At 40.3% G+C, this 21,312-nt stretch overlaps 1 protein-coding gene across 1 annotated transcript in view; it reads right to left on the bottom strand.

Annotated features, from left to right (window-relative positions):
- Positions 1-16,884: 16,884 nt before the first annotated feature.
- EFCAB2 (EF-hand calcium binding domain 2) overlaps positions 16,885-21,312 on the bottom strand; it is a 30,178-nt gene continuing 25,750 nt past the window's right edge. Inside the window, exons 4-7 of the mRNA XM_063125637.1 lie at positions 19,493-19,572; positions 17,848-17,890; positions 17,682-17,748; positions 16,885-17,038 (exon numbers count right to left, since the gene is read on the bottom strand). Of these exons, the coding sequence (XP_062981707.1) occupies positions 16,923-17,038; positions 17,682-17,748; positions 17,848-17,890; positions 19,493-19,572 (306 nt within the window). The 3' untranslated portion in view covers positions 16,885-16,922. The remainder of the gene's footprint in view (positions 17,039-17,681; positions 17,749-17,847; positions 17,891-19,492; positions 19,573-21,312) is intronic.

The raw sequence follows: 21,312 nt of genomic DNA on the forward strand, positions 1-21,312 counted from the left end.
GAAGCTCTCTGGGCGGTTCACAAAAATTAAAACCATAATAAAACAACCAACAGGTTAAAAGCACAAATACAAAATACAGTATAAAAAGCACAGCCAGGATAAAACCACGCAGCAAAATTGATATAAGATTAAAATACAGAGTTAGAACAGTAAAATTTAAATTTAAGTTAAAATTAAGTGTTAAAATACTGAGAGAATAAAAAGGTCTCCAGTTGGCGACGAAAAGAGTACAGTGTAGGCGCCAGGCGGACCTCTCAGGGGAGCTCATTCCACAACTGGGGTGCCACAGCGGAGAAAGCCCTCCTCCTACTAGCCACCTAGTTTAGAATGTGGACAAGAAATCTGCTTACAGCCATCTTGAAGCCACGTTCTCATGGCCAACATATATATTCTTCCTTTTCAAGCATGCCCATGAACCAGAATCATGCTGTAGATAGTAATGCAACATGTATTGAAGCCTATTTCCACGTGTACATTTATTCAATTCTTGCTACTATTTTCTGTAGCTCTCTCTTCTTGGTTTCCAGTCTATTGTTTTTCACTCTTCGCCTCAGGCGTCCTTAGCTGGTTCCAAAGAAATCCCAATCCAACCTCATCCCCCCTCTCCACAAACATGCTACTGCTGCAGTCCTGGAGGAAGCCAGCTGCAGGGATAGACAAAGCCAGTGAAGATACTACTGTTAAGTCTTCCTGTATAATCATATTATAATCATAATAATCAAGCTGTTCATTACAATGAGATTAATTTGAGAAAAATGAGCTTTGGATTAACTAACATCCCCTTACAACTCATATCTATCTATCTATCTCCAGGAAGTATGTCTCATTGACTCCAATGAAGCTTATACCCAATCATAATGTTACTATCTTAGATAAATAATGCTTATACCCAAATCATGCTTATATCCATTCTGTTCATTCTGAGAACTTTCCAGCCTTTGGACATGTTAAGATTACATAAATTAGCTTTGCTAATTTATTATTCTACTATCATAAAGTTAGTTTAAATATGTAGAGTGGCAGACTCCACTATAAAGAGCACCATTCAAGAATTCCATCACATAGAGAATAAGGATCTCAATTGAAAGATTGTTCTATTACAATGGGTGAGTTGTGTGGCAGTCAACAGCTGAGCATCATGCCGCTCAGATGAAGGTGCTCTTCAGCCGACATGCTGCCCTTCAGCCATCTGCAGTAAAGACCAGCCTGGTAGTTTGCTCCATCTGCAACCTTGGGAGTAAAGTACCTTGTTCCTGCCTCTAGAGTCCCTAGGTCAAGACTGCTGGTGCAAACAGATCCATTCTCAGAGTCAGATAGAAACTAAGATCAAATACCTGGATGGAATCCTGGTGAGGGGAAATGGAAAGCAGTAGACCAACCTGAAGAACATCATAGCATGACAGGCCAAAAAGGTTGGACCAATTAATCTCCTAGAGGAAGACAGAAGTGCCTGTTCTTGACCAATTAGGAATTAAGGGCAAACCGTCGAATATGTATTGGATCAACCCTGCACTTGTTCCTTCACTCAGTCCTGAAGTTCATTTTGGGCTTTAATTCATGTTTTTTTGGCTTATGCCTCTAAATAAATAGCAATCAATACTAAAAATGGTTGAAAATGTTGATTATATCAAGCACAATTTGCATGGGATTGACATTTCAAACCAAGGTAAAATAAAAGGTGACAGCAGCTTTATTTTGAAGAGTCAACTCATTACAGACAGAAGACTGCACTCTGACTGGCACTAATAAACCTTAGTAGTTAGTCTCATAAAAATGTTAAAAGCCTTTTTTGGGAGACCCAAGAGGAAAGCCAGCTCAGTTGTTCTGAGTAGGGCTGCATACAAACAAGCTGAAAGAAGACTAACAAGAAAAATCCAATGAATGTTTAATGAGAGCTAATTGTAAAATATATGAGTAGTTAGTCAGCAGCCACCATACATACATTCTCAAGGACCCTGCTAATTAGCGGTGTTGCTTTCCTAAAAAAACACATTTGGTATCTGGACAAAGAGCCTTGCCAAGTGCTATATGGTATGTTCCCTAAGAAAGGTATATCAAGTGAACATAAAAACATGACATCTGCTGTATCATCAATTTGCATGTAGGGTATCCAAGTAGGGATATGGCTTCCCATCCCACTTCTTTCCCCCTTTAAGAAGTAACTCTACATGGAGAATGTGGATAGGGAGACATTTTTCTCCCTCTCTCAAAATACTAGAACCTGGGGTCATTCCATGAAGCTGATTGGTGGGAGATCCAGGACAAATAACAGGAAGTATTTCTTCACACAGCGCATAGTTAAATTATGGAACTCACTGCCACGAGATGTCGTGATGGCCAGCAATTTGGATGGCTTTAAAAAGGGGTTGGATAAATTCCTGGAGGCAAAGGCTATCAGTGGCTAATAGCCCTGATGGTTGTGTGCTATCTCAAGTATTCAAGGCAGTAAGCCTGTGTGCATCAGTTGCTGGGGAACATGGGTGGGAGGGTGCTGTTGCACCATGTCCTGCTTGTTCATCCCTGGTTGATGGCTGGTTGGCCACTGTGAACAGAGTGCTGGACTAGATGGGCCCTTGGTCTGATCCAGCAGGGCTCTTCTTATGTTCTTATGTAAGAAAACTCCTGTGGCCTTTGTTCTGTTTTCCAGAAAAGCTGCTTCAAGAGGGAGCAATCTACACTGGTGAAAAGTGGGTGGGGAGGATGGGGCTGCTTGAACCATTCTCCATTGCTTTTACACTATTTGCAATGTCCTATCCCCTCAATTGCTCCCACCTCCCTGGATTCCAGGGGCTCTTCCACACGTCGTTCTCGGGGCGCTTCCATCCGCCCCCAGTGCAGCCCGAGAACGAGCATGTAACTTGCCTGGTGAAGAGACGAGGAAGACACGTCCTCGCCGCCACCGCAGCCACCCAGCTTCCTCCACACCGGACGGGACGAAAAGCTCGGCGGAAGAAGGTCCCGTCCGGCGTGGAGGAAGCTGGGTGGCTGTGGTGGCGGCGAGGACGTGTCTTCCTCGTCTCTTCACCAGGCAAGTTACACGCTCGTTCTCGGGGTGCACTGGGGGCGGATGGAAGCGCCCCAAGAACGACGTGTGGAAGAGCCCCAGGTTACATGCAACTAGGGCCTGGTTCGGATTACTTGATAATCACTGGGGGGGAGGGAAGGCAATTGTCCATTATGTTTATTGTGTTGTGGGGGGCTGGGAATGACACAAAATGGACACACAACTCACAATACGTAGTTTTGTCAATTTAAACAACGGGGAAAAACAACGGGCTGCTCTGTTGCTTATCTGGAGACTCACTGATTAAAATGTTGTGTGGAGGGCTCTTTTGTGTAATCTGCTGTGCCACCAAACCAGCAGAGGAAAGTCAGCCTCCCGACGGCCTGACGGACGACTGCACGGTGTGGGTGCAAAATTGCAACAAAACCCTGGCTTCTAGTCTGAATGACACAGGAGATTTTGCTCATGCTGCTCGCCTCGCCTCTACGCCATTCAGCGCCATTCCGGCGCGTGCCAGCCCAGCAGCAAAAGTCATTGAGAACCCTTGGGATGTCACCTTGGTCCGGCAGCTTCTGTCCAGGCTGCCTTAACCGATCAGTGCCTACTTCAACACTTTTGAATGGGGATCAAATCTTCCAGTTCTCAGACTGAAGACTGAGCTCAAATTGGAATCCACCTCCAAGGAAGGACTCCAAAGAAGGACTGGAAGGACTGAGGGAGAAGCACCAGCAGCCTAGAAGGACACCAGGACTTTTAGCCACGTGACAGGGGTTGGGGCAACATGTCGTGTGGGGAGTACCAGAAAAATAACGAATGGTCAGTTGCCTCTTCCCCCCTCTGTTGCCTAATATGTCGTCCAAACCAGACCTAGAACTCCACAGGAGAGTGGGGCTCACAGAAGGGAAAGCAGATTGAACAGGATGCTGTAGTTGAATGGCAGGTAAGAAAAGGGTTAAGCACTCAAGCTTTCCTGATTTTTCTGGTCTAACAGCAGAAATATATTTGAATTCAGACATGGTCAGTGATTCTCGTTTCATTGCAAAACAGCTATTCTTCTTCAAAAACAATTACCTGATAAATGCAGACTTCAATGCATACCTAAGCCTATTTGTTTTTCCAAGTGGGACTATTATGCTGGTTTTATTTGATTTTGAGGGGAAGTTGTCTCTGGATCTCAAAAAAAAAAAAAGAATATTTTATTGATTGGATACAAAGCGCTCTTCTAATTTTTTGTCATGCAATAATATTGGCTTTCATAAATCATATGCTCTTCTCAGGAAAAATCAATGCATACTTATTAATATCCTATTGATATGTGTTTTCTGAGCAATAAAATATAGTGTTATACACGTTCAGATAACCATGAAGGCATGGAACATGAATTTTACAGTTTATAGTTATTTCATGCATTTGGATGCTCTATATTGACAGGTCTACCCATTCCATCTGTTTAGAAATTCAAATACTGGACTTTGACAAAATACTATTTCCTCTGCCACAGATATAATTTTTCATTGTAACTCTAGGAAGCCAGGGAAGCCATCTGGAGTTAAAGAATATATAAAATTGAGAAGGGTATGGAAATAGTTATTAAAATTTGATGGTCACAAATGTTGAGCATGAGCCAGCCAACACTTTTAAGTCCCATTGATTTTAGAGGGAAGGTTAAGTACATTGTTTATTAATTTACTGCCATTGAAGAATATGGTGCTTTAGAATAAACAGGTATGCCAGGTTCCTACCCCAGAGGCATTACAATCTAAAATAAGGGGAACAACAGAGGAAGGGGGCATGGGTATGTGCGACATTACACCTATACTAGGCCTGCCACAAACCTTTCTCAGGCCAAGCATCACCACGTGAAAACCTGAGGAAGGGTTAAATAAAACCCTTTCCCTAGCTATGAGGGAAACAGGTTAAATATAGGATCAGTTTTTAAATGTACTGTGGGTATATTCTGGTGAGGGTGTTTGATAACTGTGAGGCAGGTAAATAATGCCAAGCTGACACGTGGTAATTGGTAGCTAACAAAATAATAAGTTTATTGTCACGTTAAAAGCTTCAACTGAAAATATGCTTCCAATCCTGCCTAATCCAAATTCCCCACTCACCAACCACCTCTCTCTCTCTCTCTCTCTCTCTCTCTCTCTCTCCACCAATCCTAAATCCCTAGCAATTAATCTCCTCTCACTCCACAAACAATTCCAATCTCTACTCCCAACCAAACTCAACAGCCCAACACCCTAACAGCCCCCCCTCAGTCACTCTTTATATACTCCTTCTCCCTACCCTACCTATTACGTCACAAACCACACCCACTCAGTTCTAACATTCCATACTCACCAGACATACTAACTAGATACATACAAGATACTCAATTGTGGGGGTAACGCTACAGTATGCAGGGAAATAATATGTATTCTTCAATTACACATACTTTGATTTAGTTACAATAAGGTATAGGGACTGGGAGGTGATCCAATGGTCTCCTGGAAATAATGCGTTTTGAGGAGGGGATTAAAGGAAATAAGGGAGGGAGTCACATAGGAGAATTCTGGGTGCAGTTCAAGGCATAAGACAGCAAAGGAAAATGGCCAGAGTTGTTTCAGGAGCAGGATACCTTTTGGGTGGTGGAGAATGGTGGACCTGGATAAGCAAAGGTCACAAGAAGGGAGAAGTTTGTATATAAGCACAGAGAGAAAAGGAGGGGTAAACCCATGGAAGGCGTTGAAAGTAAAGACAAGAAGCTTGTGCAGGATCTGAGAGTAGACCAGAAGCTAATGAAGGGATTTTAAAGAGAGGAGTGACATGGTCAGCATGATGAGAGAGATTTATTTATTTATTTATTTATTTATTTATTTAAACCATTTATATCCCGCCCTATATCAATAAGATCTCAGGACAGCATACAGATTAATAATTTTGGCAGAGGAGTGCTGGATCGATGCGAGTAGATGAAGGGAAACAATGGAAGACCAGAGAAGATTGCAATAGTCAAGGTAAGAGATTATCAAAGCATGGACAAGAGTTTTCACCAAAAGGATAGAGAGGAAGGACTATATTTTTATGATGCTATAAAGGGAGAGGTGACAAAATTTTGCAATGGTCTGAATTTTGAGGTGGGGATGGCAGAGGAGAGAAAAGAATCAAAGAGAAAACCAAGGTGTTGTATCTAATCAACAGGATGGATAGTGCCAATGTCAATACATTGAAAAGATTGCTTGGGCGGAAAGGTGGGAAGTTCAGTCTTTGACAATATTGAGTTTGAGATAATGATGAAGCACCCAAACAGAAATATCAGACATGCAGCTGGAAATGTCCAACTAGATGTAGGGCGATCTGTGGTAGAGAGGTAGAGCTTGGTGTCATCAGTGCATAGTGCACTAGTTCCCATACTGAAAGCCATGGGAAGTAATGAAGCTACTCATCGACAAAATATAAACAAAGAATACATGGTCAAGTACAGAGCACTGAGAAATCCCAGCAGAGTGAGGGAAAGTAGAGGAAGAATGTCCCCCATGGAGACTATGAAAGAGCAATTAGACATGTAGGAAAAGAAGTGTGTGAGCCCTAGAGCATAAAGGGAATCAAGCAGGAGAACAGAAAGGTTGAGGAGGATGAAGAGTAAGTAAAGGCTTTTGGATTTGGCAAAGATTTTTGTGAAGGCAGTTTCAGTGACAAGCAAGGGGTGATGTAGTAAAAACTGTGGATTACAACCCAATTAAATCAATAAAAAGGCATCCGGATGCAGTTTTCAAAAGGAAGGTTTATTTTCCACTCCAGGTACCAAGAAATCTCTTTGCGCAAAGGTCCTCTCCTCCGATCAAATGGGGGAGCAGAGGCCACGAACAGAGATTAACTTTTAGTTTTATACAGAGGGAAAAACATCCTACACTTACAATTAGCTATTAGCCCAAATTGTCACCTTTAATGTCATCAGACATGCTCAGATAGGGAGGGAAACAGTTAATTCTGCACAATCTCCCTTCCTGCCCAACCCCTTTCGCAAAGTCCCCTGGGACATTTCTGTCCCACCTTGCCTACGTGGCAGAAACTTTCCCGCTTCACCTTCCTTCCATCCAATCAGTATTCACTATCTCTTCCCAATTTCCCACTGGAGCGTGTGCAAAGGAAGGTGAAGAAGCCCCCAGCCCTCAAAAATGGCGCCTGACATTTCTTTTGATGGGCGAGCTTTCCACCTATTTCTCTCCCTGGTTTCCCACCGAGCCGTGGAGAGAAGAAAAGAGGTATGTGTGTGTATGCCAGCTGCACAAGCAAGCACCTGGTGATTTAACCAGCGGCTAGGGCTCGTCCTTTACACTTGAGTAAGCGACCTTACCCAAATAGGTAAATGGGGCTTACTCGTCTATATCACTTAGGAATCACCCAAGGATGGCATTTTGGGGTAGGGAAATGAGGGATGTTGGGAGAAGGATGGGAGGGAAGGGAAGAAACGGATGAAGGGAATAGTGGGAAATCAGTTATTTTCCATAACAGTGAGACCCAGGCCAGATCTACACCAAGCAGGATAATGCACTATGATAATGCACTAAAGGCAGGAGCAACATTACTGCTTTATAGCGGTATTGAAGTGCACTGACAACTGTTGGGGCCCATTGACACATACCATATACCACTTTCATACCTCTATATCCTGCTTAGTGTGGCTCCTGCCTCTTATATACCGCTTTCATGCCACTTTCATAGTGCAATATCCTACTTGGTATAGATCTGGCCCCAGATTGGAGGTCAAAAAAAGAGTTGGATAAGAGAAAGTTGGGTCAGTGGGAGTGTTGCATTCTCCAGTAGTTTGGAGATGGAGGGTGGTAGTTGGAGAGAGAGGATGGTTTAAGGGACGTTTTTCTGAGAATAGAGGAAACATGTTTGAATGCTGAAGGGAAGGAGCCAGAGGAGAAAGAGAGAGATTGATAATGTTGTGGGGATAATGGCAGAGGAAATGGCAAGTAGAAGTTGGGTGGGGATAGGATCAAGGGACATGTAGAGGTCTTTGAAGAGCATAGTGGGGTAGTAATCTCATTAAATGTGACAGCAGAGAAAAAAGAAATGGTAGGAGATGCCAGAACAGAGAGACATGGAAGAGCATGGTGAAAGGTCTGAGTGAATTGGCTCTATTTTAGCACTGATAAAAGAAACAACACCTTGAGCAGAAAGTAGGACTTGGGAGGTGGAGGCATAAGCCTTAGCAGGACATCAAAATAGAGAAAAAGCACTTGGGATACCTGGAGGATCAGAGAGGTGAAGTAGGGTTGTTTAGCCAGGTTGATGACAAGAGTAGTTGTCGAGGATGCATTTATAGTGGACTGAGTTGGCCAACTCTTTTGTTCTATCTCAGATGCATTCAGCTGTGCAAGAACATCAACGGAAATATCAAATGGAGTGAGCAAGCCAGTTTAAAGAAGATGTGTGTAAACAGGTGCTGCTGCCTCTTGACATTTTACCATATTTTATTATGGTTCTCTTTTAATGGTGCATTGTTTTATTGGTGTGGTTTTATTATATTGTATTTTCTTTTTATTGCGACCTGCTGTTCTTATTTTAATACAAAAGTGGGTTATAAATGATAATCTAAAACTAAATGAAGTAATACAGGGTGAAACAAATTTGAACAAGTATGAATGTAATCTTGTACACATTTATTTCATTTATATCCCGCCTTTTTTCCTCCGAGGAACCCAATTCGGCGTACATAATCCTCTCCACAACAACAACCCTGTTTAGTAGGTTGGGCTGAGAGACTATGATTTGACCCAAATCACCCAGTCAGCTTCCATGGCCGAGTGGGGATTTGAACCTGGATCTCCTGACTCTCAGTCCAACACTCTAACCACTATGTTGTCTCTTGCTGTTAAAACGTCTCTTTCCAAAAAAAAGGTCTGTGGATCTGGTAACATTACTATCAAGACTGTTGGATGAAAAAAACTAAAGAAAAGAAAATAATACTATGAATGTGCAAATATAGAAAATTATGCATTTACTTAAAATTGTTGGAAAGTCAAAGATAGTCATGAGACAAAAAGATAGATTTTTGTTTGACGAAGATTTTTGTTTTACAAATATCTTATGTTACATGTACACACACACAATTTTACCAATTTGGACATTTTCTCTCCAACCATACAAAGCACAACTCAATTCTATGCATGTCTATTCAGAAGTAAGGTCCACTGCAACAGGTGTCAAGCTTAGCATCGTAATATTGTAGCATCAAGTGTTCTCAAATCATTCACTAGGCACAGCATGTATGTTGCTTAATCGACAGGCATATTGATCAAGTAAAATAAACATTTAAGCAACTTATAATGTTTGATCAAGTCAAATAAAAGGATGCATACATACATAGTTTGGGAAAACCTTGTATAACTGCTACGTGCTCATAGTATTTCACATATATCCCAACAAATAACTAGAGGAAATGGCGGCACAATCCCATACAGGTTGTGCCAATTCCCTATTAAGTGGAGACTGAGAGGGAGAGATTTAAAGTACAACATCAGCTGAAGAAAGAAGGATTTTGAGCCTTTGTCTTACCCATGTTTCCGCACCCCCCAATCATTTCATCCTGACTAGTTTTCTCCCAGCCAGGGTTATATAGCCTTGTGAAGGGAGAAAATGCTTTTGGATGGAAGAGCACAAGTGAATGAATACTTCAACTCTTATTTGCCTGTGCTGCACTTTAGCTTTCGTCTCTCTCTGCTATATAGGTAGATTAGCAGTGATCCAGTTGTAAGACTAAGGCATGTCACCATCACATCTAAGTTCGCCCACTAAAAACAACCCCGTATGGTTGGCCTCCATTATTATCCCCCTTTTTTTTTAGAGAGATGGGACATGGCTTGAAAAAGAAACCCAGTAAACTCATGCATTAACTGAGATTTTAACCAAGGAGTTGCTCGCTCATAAATGTCATTCTAACTACTATGCAAAATGAGTTCCCAAAAGTAGAGCATTTGCAGATTAAAGGCAGACAAAACCAGTGTTTCTCATTACATTTCAGGGAATTCAGCCTTGATATGAATATTCACTCACTGCATTCAAGGGTGCTCTATTGCTACTCTTTATTAGAATAAAAATTAGTAAATTGTGGCATTACTTGTTTATTGCATTGAAATGAAATGAAACTGGGGCTAATTAGTCATTAGCATTGTATGCAGAGTAGGGAGTTATTAAAAATATAAGTGAAATTTTAATTGAAGATGAAATTACTGATACAGAAGGCAACAATTTCAATTATTTCATATGCCTTAATTAGAGGTTCTGGCAGAAGCAAGCCAATAAAACCAGTCCCTGAGAATGGTTGTCATGCTCTTAGATACAAATGGTAAGTAAATGTTCTCAGGAATCGTGTAAATGAATAGCATTTTTAAGAAAATGTAAGAGCCCCACTATTCAGTTTGTAGTCACAATTATAAGTATGCACTGTTAGTCCTACTTAGATTAGACCTGCTGAAATTAATGGGATCTAATTTCATAATGATTAACCAAAGTACCATTCATTTCAATAGGCCTACTCCAAGTAGGGCAAACATTGGATACCACCGAATGCAGCAGGTTTGGCTATGGGGCAACTTTCATTCATCTCTTCTAAGGAACTTGCACCTGAATTGTTTGCATAGGTGTGAGATTTGCTTTATTGTCACAAGACAGAGTCCTCAGAAGACAGTTTAGAGTTCTGTAATGTATAACTGATGCCACAATTAGATGAACACATTCAAATTCCAGAAAAAATAAAAATATTTCAGCACTAACTCTGAAATATATCTTTTTTCTTAAACCAGCCAATATAGCATAACAATTAAATGTGGTGATTATAATTCTTTAATGACTTTATAATAGTCACTGAGGATCATCCCTACCATCACGTACTGTTGCTCTGCTCCCTGCTTCAGTTCCGCATTAGTGACAAGCTGAAATTACACTGGGAATTGTGCAAAGACCACGTGGCCCCTACAGAACAATGGGAACCGCACCCTTTGTAGCGGAACTTTCCTGCACACGGCAGGAAATCCCAACAAATCCTAACTTATTTCAAAATAGTCAGGTTTTGTGTGGCTTATTTTAAGATGTGAAAACAAGGAAATAGAGCAGGAGATTTGCACGTCATCGAAATATCCCACGAAGATCTGTAAGTGGCCAGTTGCGAGTGTGGGATAAAATGCTCGTCTGATGCTGCTCACTGTTCACTGCTATTTCAAAATGAGATAAGAGGATAATCACCAGGTGAAGCAGCAACAGCATGAGGTTTTTTGTTTGCTTTTTAAGTCTCAGTATATTACAAGGATTTATGTTTTTCATTATGGATAACTTTACGATTTGTTTTTTGCAGAAGGTGACATAAAAGAGAACCAAATAACAAAACTATCCTTATATCCCCTGATGAAGAGCATAAATACTCAAAATGCATTGTTTTGTCTGTCATTTCGCTACAAGCGCAGCCATAATATTTATTTATTTATTTATTTATTAAACTTATATACCGCTCCCATAGCCAGGGCTCTCTGGGCGGTTTACAGAAATTCTAAAATTGAGGTAAAAACAAGTATACAAAATTTTAAACTCTAAAACACAGAACATACACACATAAAGCATTAAAAACCGATTAAAAACTAAACATGTCGGTAATTAGGATGTGCCGCCATGTGCCTGGGCAAAGAGGAAAGTCTTAACCTGGCGCCGAAAGGATAGCAGCGTTGGTGCCAGGCGAGCCTCATCAGGGAGATCATTCCACAGTCTGGGGGCCACCACCGAAAAGGCCCTATCCCTTGTTGCCACACTCCGAGCCTCTCTAGGAGTAGGCACCTGGAGGAGGACCTTAGATGTTGAACGTAGTGACCGGGTATATTCACGTCGGGAGAGGCGTTCCGTCAGGTATTGTGGTCCCAAGCCGTGTAAGGCTTTATAGGTCAAAACCAGCACCTTGAATTGGGCTCGGAAACATACAGGCAGCCAGTGCAAGCGGACCAGAGCAGGTGTTATATGGTCAAACCTTCTGGTTCCCGAATCAATCTGGCCGCAGCATTTTGCACGAGCTGCAGCTTCCGAACCATCTTCAAAGGCAGCCCTACGTAGAGTGCATTGCAGTAATCTAACTTGGAGGTTACCAGAGCATGGACAACTGAAGCCAGGTTATCAGCATTTAATGATATAATCAGCATTATATCAGCATTTTTGAACATTATAAATTGATTTGAATGCTTCCTATTTTTCAATAGAGAATGGTTGCTGTATTGAACCAAAGGATTACCAATTTCAGTTGGAATAGGAAGATGAAAGGTTTCTATTTTTTCAGTGCCTGGTTTAGATAAAAATGCATACTGGAGACATCATGCATGTATTTTGCTTGCCTGCTTTAACTGTTTAGGGTGGCTGTGGCTGGGCAGAGAAATGAATTCCAGCTGTGTAATGGCTAGTGAAGATAATCCAACACACACTTTGGCATTAGCTAGATGAGGGGTTATCCTGGGCTGATACCCGGGATCGCCCCTGTGCCTCCAGATGATGCACAAGGGATCCTGGGCTCAGGCAGGGATCAACCCTCCCTGGCCCTGGGATAATGGGCACCACTTTGGGCCCGGTTTTTCCTGCGGTCTCGGGCTGAGCCTGAGACCACGATTGTGTGGCCTGTTGAAGTGGCTTCTCTCCAGCTTCGCGTGATTACTCGCGCGTAGCCGGGAGCCGCACACGGGGCGCAGCACTCTCCAGGAGTGCTGCGCCCATCAAGAGCAGGGTGGGGGGAGCGGAGAATTTTTTTAAAAAACAACAACCTCACCCTTCAGTCGCTGGAGCGCTTCTGCGCTGCTTCCCCTTTAAAAACTTAAAAGAAAAATGGCAGGCACGACAGCTCTCCTCCAGAGCTTGTCGCGCCTCGTGTGTAAACAAGGGCGAGATCCCGTGGTAGTTGTATCGCGGGCTCTCCCCTTGTCCGTGCTGGAACAACAGGTAGGTCTAGCAAAGGTCTTTAACACTCTTAAACCCATTGGTTTCAATGTGTTTAGTCATATTCACTCTACATTAATTTGAGGCGTTTGTGTTCATAAGGATTTTATGCAGGAGAAATTATTACTGGATTGTGATCCTGTAGTCTCCGTAAGTGACAAAAAAAAGAAGATTAAAAGCACCCTGAGATAAGCAAATTCCGGGCAGCAGCAATGGAATTCACTACCACATTAGCAGCCGCCATGATATTCCTTGTAAAATTACTAATTGTGCTGTGTAAATATAATTGTGTCAAAAAAACCAAACCTGATTAACAGCTCACGAATAGCATAAAGCACATTTATTTATTGTCGAACTCTTTTAACCTCTATCACTTTCTTAAATGCCCTGTTAATAGAGTTGTCTGTGGAAGCCAAAGCTAAAACAAGAATCATAAACTTTCATTGTTCAAACATCTTTTGAACTTTGTAATATTTATTGGCAGAGCAGAAGCTTGTTGTCTTTTTTCCTTACGGTTCGTATTTAGTTCATACGGAGTCTATTTGGTAGTCTTAGCTCACTGCATACAGGCACTGGACAAACATCAAATCGTTCATTTTATGAGAATAGAATGAATGCCCTCTTTATTGTGCCTGTCATAATTTTCCTTCCATACAGGTAAACTCAGGATTATTATTTTTCAGCACCATTTTTCTTTCTTTCTGGGATATATTTATTAGCTTCTATACAGCTTAGAAGCAAGCTATTTGGGACAGGTGTTTTTTAATTCCCCTTATAACGCTTTGCCTTCCTTCCTCTGCCATATGCAGTTTCTTATACTAGGGTTCATAGTTTAAGACCGAACTAAGGTATTATTCCATTTTAAGTCTGATCAAAATAATGCTAATCACCATGTTCAGTTACTACCAAAAATCACTTCTCTGTGTGAGCAATCCACAAGATGGAGAATGTTTAAATTTATTGTTTGTTTGTTTATTTATTGCATTTTTATACTGCCCAATAGCTGAAGGTCTCTGGGCGGTTCACAAAAATTAAAACCATTCAAAGTATAAAACAACAGTTTAAAACCCTGATATAAAATACAATATAAAAGCACAACCAGGATAAAATCAGCAGCAGTGCCTCTGTCTGCACTAATGAAACATTCACATGTCAATATTGTATGGTCCAGGAGCAGCTAATACAGGTATGAAAGCATTCACATTTTTAGACTGACACATGTTGAAAATTCATTAAACGTTACTCATTCCCATGTGGATTACTTGTACAGAGAAGCACTGTTTAGAGGCATAGATAAAAACATGGATTTAGGGGAAATTTTAGTAATATTTGAGTCATGCCATATTCATCAATATTAGCATCTGCAGATGATCTAGCTGTACCATGGTCACTAGTATGGGATCACAGGATAAGCTTTGTATTTCTGTTACCTTATATATCTTCCTTTTTAAACAAACAAAATTTCTCCTGCACCACAAGCAAGTTGGGGTTAATGGTGGTTGTATATCAATGTGGAAGGAATACACAGACAAAGTGTAAATTTGCATCCATTGGAAAACTTCTAGTCACCATTCTGTGCCATTTCCTCAAAAGATACTATACATATTCTACGGTGAATATAGTACAAATGTTTCCAACACAGATATCATGTGTGTTGATTCTTTTCCCAATTATCTCATATACCCAATACACTAAACATTTACATGACTGCAAGTTCTTTGTGCATGTTCCCTTTTCCTCAGCATTAGCTGACTGCTATAATGTCATAGGATGTTCATAAACATTATCAGGGAAGATTTCAGCAATAGAACATTGATAAATGTTATGTGGAGAAAAACTTCATATAAGCACAAGGGACACTTCTCTAAGGAAGTTAAACCTCATAGAGGCCCAAGGGACAAGAGGGGCTGTGTACTGTTGTTTGGAAAGGAAAGTAGCAAAGGAAGGTGGGGGAGATTATTGCCTGAGAAGCTGGATGGCAAGAGGGCTAGGAAGGCTAAGAGGAACATTCTAAATAACCCCAAACTTCATGGTCCAATAAATTATACTGTCTAGGGTGACCATATGAAAAGGAGGACAGAACTCCTGTATCTTTAACAGTGGCATAGAAAAGGAAATGTCAGCAGATGTCATTGTATATATGGAGAACCTGGTCAAATGTCCTCTTCATCACAACAGTTAAAGCTGCAGGAGCTATACTAGAGTGACCAGATTTAAAAGAAGGCAGGGCACCTGCAGCTTTAACTGTTGTGATGAAGAGGAAATTTCACTAGGTTCCCCATATATACAAATGACACCTGCAGAAATTTCCTTTTCAATACAACTGTTAAAGATACAGGAGCCCTGTCCTCCTTTTCATATGGCCACCCTAATAATGTCTCACTTGTTCTTTGCTTTTCAATTCCCTGTAAGTCCATTCTTGTGATCATGCATGCCTTATCCAGTTTGCTAACTCTGGGGCAGGTATATATTTCCAAGTGTGATTGTTAAAAGCCTTAAACAATGAGGCTTAATTCTTAACAGAGGCCTTCCAGGCTTATTCCTATTCAGCACAATCACAATTCAGTCAGGAGAATCTTCTTAAATGCATCCCTAGGATGGATTTTAAAAATATCCTGAGTAAACAAAGGCATTGCAGCACACCTGAAAGTCAACAAACTGCTTTTCTAGGGACAATGGGAAAAGAGTGTTCCCAAGTCAAAAGCCCTTAGTTCTAGAAAATCCTTTCCATAACAGCTCCCCCTACAAATGCCAAGCCTTGACAAACAACTAGGTTGAGTTTGAGTACTCAACAGACCTTTGCACAACTTCTTTCATGAACTCTGAACAAAGTCATCATGTTTTAGAGGTCTGTTATAAATCCAGCATTTTACAGATAGACATCTATGCTGACGAAAGAGAAGGATCAATTTTAATTATGGACTGTATTTCTAATAATGTTTCCTTCAAAATGTTAGTTGAGCATCTCCCCTATGAGGGAAAGTTAAAACAACTGGGATTGTTTAGCTTGGAAAAAAGGAGGCTTAGGGGAGAAATCATAGAGGTGTACAAAATTATGCATGGGTATGGAGAATGTGGATAGGGACACATTTTTCTCCCTCTCAAAATACTAGAACCCGGGGACATCCCATGAAGCTGATTGGACAAATAAAAGGAAATACTTCTTCACATAGCGCATAGTTAAATTATGGAAAGTTGTAGTGATGGCCACCAATTTGGATGGCTTTAAAAGAGGGTTGGATAAATTCCTGGAGGAGAAGGCTATCAATGGTTACTAGTCCTGATGGTTGTGTGCTATCTCTAGTAAGCCTATGTGCACGAGTTGCTGGGGAACATGGGTGGGAGGGTGCTGTTGCACCATCTCCTGCTTGTTGATCCCTGGCAAATGGCTGGATGGCCACTGTGTGAACAGAGTGCTGGACTAGATGGACCCTCGGTCTGATCCAGCATCAGGGCACTTCTTATGTTCTTATTCATACGCTTATTTCCCTGCACTCTGGATGCCATATTTTTCTTAGTTTGTCTATGACTGAATGTATTCATGAAATGTCTGTATTTCCCCCTCAAACTATTATTTTATACCACATAAGTAGCACAATCCTATGCATATTTACTTGGTAAATCTTACTGTATTCTATGGGGCTTATTCCCTAGTAAGTGTGCAGCCCTGGCCTGCAATCCTATATGCAATTACCTAGGAGTAAGCCCTCTTGAGCTCAATGGTACTTTTTTTGAGTAGACATGTATATAAAGGCACTGTTAATGTTTCCTTTGCAACATCTGAATTTTACTTATTGTCTCTTATCCAAACAGACTGATATTTTCAACTATCTTTTGGAATGTCTGCATTTTATTAAGTAAAAAGGACAATATCCCTGAAATCCCCTGACAAATACAAAGCAACTCCAATGAACGTTTGCCAGTATCCAGCAGAAGATTCAGGCGTATGAGTTACACAAAGTGCTTAGCTGTCATCCACAACCATCATTGAAATGTAATCTTTGTAACGAACAGTATTTGTCTCTGGATCTACAGCAGCAGAGAGCATTTCTTCCATTTCTTCCTGTGTGAAAGGTTCACCTGAAGCAGAAATAGGAATATTTACAAATGGCTGTGAGATTTTCTATTGCTTAACCTTCTAAAGCATCCTTGATATTCAATTTTTTTTAATTCACATCAAGAAAAAGAAAAATATACATTTACAAATTTATATTATCATGTTACAACAAGATCTGATGCATGATTACATGATCAAGATGTACATGTAAAATGTTTTACAAAGACATACAAGAGTATAATGCGGGGGTGAGGAACCTGTGGCCCATGGTCAAAATCCCCTCTCCCAGGTTAGTTCTTCAGCTGTACACTAATGTTAGCAAGGCGTGTAGAACTGAGCCAATATGGAGTCCACTGTACATCCCAGATCAGTAGCCAGTTTTATTGGAGGGCCAGTTTGAGGGGGGGAAGGAGGGTGGGGGGACGTGGCCCACTCACTGGTTCTCACAGTAAGTTAGTGACAAGTTCCATGAGCACAGCCACTGTTCTCTTCATACACTGCTTCTGCCACTAGACTGGCAATGGGGAAGAGCTAATAGTATTTAAGGGGCTGGATTTTGTTCTTGGGCCTCCAGTTGCTAATCTCTACAGTCAATCTGTTGTCACACAGTGATACTCAAGGAACCATACAAAGATATTATTTTCTCAAAAGCACATACATGTTTACCTTCTTCTGTCATATACTTGATCAACTCATCTTTAGTAAGATGACCACATTTATTCTGATCTAAAACCTAAACAGAAAGAGAATATGGGATGTAGATTTTTACCCTACTCTCTCAATATTTGAGAAATATTCCACCCCCTATAAGTACAGTTTTAGTGATACTGACCTCAAATGCACATAAAAGAACATCTTCTGGAATTGGCCGGTATCTAAAATAATCCAATTAATAAAACAGTGGTGTAATATGCATCTGAAAGGCTGCTCTGCTACTTTGGAAGCCTGTGCTCCCTTGCCCCTGCTACCCAAATCCTAAATATCTTGTGTTGGCATATTTGCCTGTGGAATAAGCATAACATCAGGACCACAAACATTTAAAGCCATGTTCAGTGAAAGTGCATTGGCATAGCTTATGGCATGTCCCTCACTAAACCAAGTCTCAGAAACAGACTAACAAACAGTGGTGGGAACATGAATTATCAGAAACATTTAAGGAGGAGAGGCAACATTTCGGAAAACATTTTATTTAGGCATGAACTTGGTTCAGATTCCTTTGCAAAGTGTACAATATTAAAAGGGAATTCACAAATTTCTGACCTTAATTTGATTCAGAGCAAATCAGGTTTTACCCTGGAATCTATTTTGAATCTATGAATAATAATGACAACTGTCCTAAATATGCATGGCTCTCCTCTAACCATCAAATATCACTTATCAGCCCCACATATCAGGGATTAATGGTACTTCTGGTTAGAGAGCAAGGAATGACTCCTCTAAATACTTATTTTAGAAATTAGATATTGAGAATCCTGCAGTAATCTGAAAAGATATTTCTAGAGAAGTGAAGATATTATTTTCAATATTCCATTTAGTATGATAACCTAAAGGGGTTGCCATGTATTTTAAATTGTATTTTAATTGATGTGTTCTCATGTTTTAATTATAATTTATATTGAAACTGTATTTTATTGTTAGCTGCCTTGAGCATGATTTTTGGTGGAAAATGCATATAAATTTAGGAAGTAAATATGGCCAGTATCCAATGCAATACTACTACCATAAATTATGTTTTCTGTTCCCAGAAAACCCATCATGCATGCCAGCAAGGATTATTAGTATTGCTGTAGAAGTCATTTATGCTAGAGCAACATCATTTATGTCAGCGGTACTGTTGTATTGGATACTGCCCAATAAAAATAGATAGATAAATAAATGAGTTAAATGAGTTTTGAGCAAAATTGCTTACTATTGCTAATGTAAAATGTAAATACAAACCCATGCAGCCCACCTCTCTCTCTCTCTCTCAACTGAAGGTCTCTGAATAATTTCTATGCTTCATACTTCTTATATTTGCACTGCTAGTTTGATACATTTACAATCTATTCCAAGTATGTTTTCAGCACATCTTGCTAGTGAATTTATGTTATGTTACCATTGGAAATGCATTATATTTATCAGGAAACAAAACTCAAATATAAAAAAAATCATTATTAATCTCTTCTTTAAAAAATGCTGGCATTTTAATTAAGAGAAGTCCTCTGAAAGACATACCAAATGAAGTTAATTAGACAGAATAAGCTCCCTTCTTGTCCCTTAGTGGTTATATACTAATATTTTAAAACAAAATCTACTAAGGACGCAATTCTATGCTTAGGATAGACCCAAATTAGACGTGCATAGGATTGCTCCCTAATTTTTCATCACTGGTTTTTTTTTTTTAACTGATGTTATCTATGCAGCTATAAAAGAACTTTAATTAAGACTGGCCATATATGCATGAAATTATAGAATCTGAAATCCCCTTTTTCTGTTACCTTCTTTCCATTAATACTCTAGTCATCATAGGAAGAAATTTTTCCAAACGAATAAAACCAGTTGGTTCTTCTTCTTCTACCTAAAAATAAAAACAAATCAAGATGTGATCAAGATGACACACTGGAAAACTGAAAGAAAAACTAGCTCACTCTCAGTTGGAACTTGCCAATAATGGCAAGAAATATCAAAAGAAAGGCAACTATCTTGTCCTCCACATGGATGCAGAGGATCTATGAACCAACATTGAGAAATGGGGTATCTGTGCCATGCAAGCAGACAAGAAAGGAGAGAAGAGGATATACCAGACTAGACCTCACCCCTCTTTGCACTCACTGGGCCACTCACAACACTTCAGGCTCTGCAGTCAGTGAAACTGTGGTTCTCTGGGGTTAGCACTAACCACAAGCCGTACTGTCACACACAACACTTTAAGCCTGATATGCCTGACTATAGTTTGGTGTAGGATAAGGACAGGTGCTTTAAGAGACCGATCACAACCATAGATGGTTCTGATGCTTTCCTTGATTGAGTTTGCTCTTACAAACAAAGGGATGTACAAACCTATTCTCTGAAAGCATCAACATTTGTTTCCAAGTTTCTCATTCATAAACTATCCCCACATTGCTCCTTAAATTCCTGAGTTCATAAACAGTTTGGTGATTTAGCACAAGAATAATTTAAAACGGGTGGGGATTTTTTTTCCATTGAAGGCCTGTTGACCTACAGAAAAAGTAAATTGGGCTGAAGCCAATGATTTGCAGAGTGTGCAGCATTGCAGGGTTGCATAGTTCTCTCATATTCTCTGGCCTTAGCTAGACCTAAGGATTATCCAAGGCAAATGGAGGGGTCGTCCCTGCCTGCTCCCAGGATCCCGTGTGTCATTTGTATACACAGTTTGATCCCGGGACGATCCCGGGATATAGGCCTGGTCTAACTATGGCCTCTATCCCATCCCCGATCTCTGTCATATTCCCACCCCATCCCCCCCTCTCCCTTTCTGCCACTCTACAGAAAATAAGGCTGAGCACCATAGGTTTAAATGAAAATCCAGGAGGAAGACACCACATGTATACCACAACCATTTTCCCTTTAAACTACACTTGCACTAAAATCTCAAGATAGTTTTTGAACTTGGAGGAGTTTAAAAAGTAGTTTGGGATTCTCTGGAATTATCTTACAAACACAGGAAGTTGCCTTATACCAAGTTAGATCATTGGTCCATCTGCCCCAGCATTGTCTACAATTATTGGCAGTGAGTCTCCAGGGTTTCAAACTCTAGTCTTTCCAGGCTTACCTGGGGCCTTCTGCACACAAAGCATGTACTCTACCACTGAATGATGACCCCTTCCCTCAAAGAGCTTCTGAATATTTGGTACAGATGCGTTTCTATTGAAACTTCATAAGAATTATTACTGTTTGTATAGACTATCCTATCTCAAAATTTGAAAATATTCTGGAAGAATTACTGAATATTAACCAGATGCATTCTCAGAATTTAAAATTAAGAGAACCCAGTTAAGAGAGGAGTCTAATAATTATACAGCAAAAACATGTGGCTTTAAAAAACATGTGACTACTTACTTAGCATAGAACTCCAAAGTCATACATAAAACAAGAGAGAGTGGGCATTTTCAATAACTCAACATTGTCCTCTAGTGGTAATAGGAGATTTATGCAAAACATTCCTTTTTCAAAACAACAGTCTTGGAGAACTTTAAAGACTATTATTATTATTATTATTATTATTATTATTATTATTATTATTTATATAGCACCATCAATGTATCAAATGTATTATGGCATAAGCTTCAACAGAAAC

Source organism: Elgaria multicarinata, chromosome 4, assembly GCF_023053635.1.
Source record: "Elgaria multicarinata webbii isolate HBS135686 ecotype San Diego chromosome 4, rElgMul1.1.pri, whole genome shotgun sequence".
In the NCBI taxonomy this organism is placed as follows: domain Eukaryota; kingdom Metazoa; phylum Chordata; class Lepidosauria; order Squamata; family Anguidae; genus Elgaria; species Elgaria multicarinata.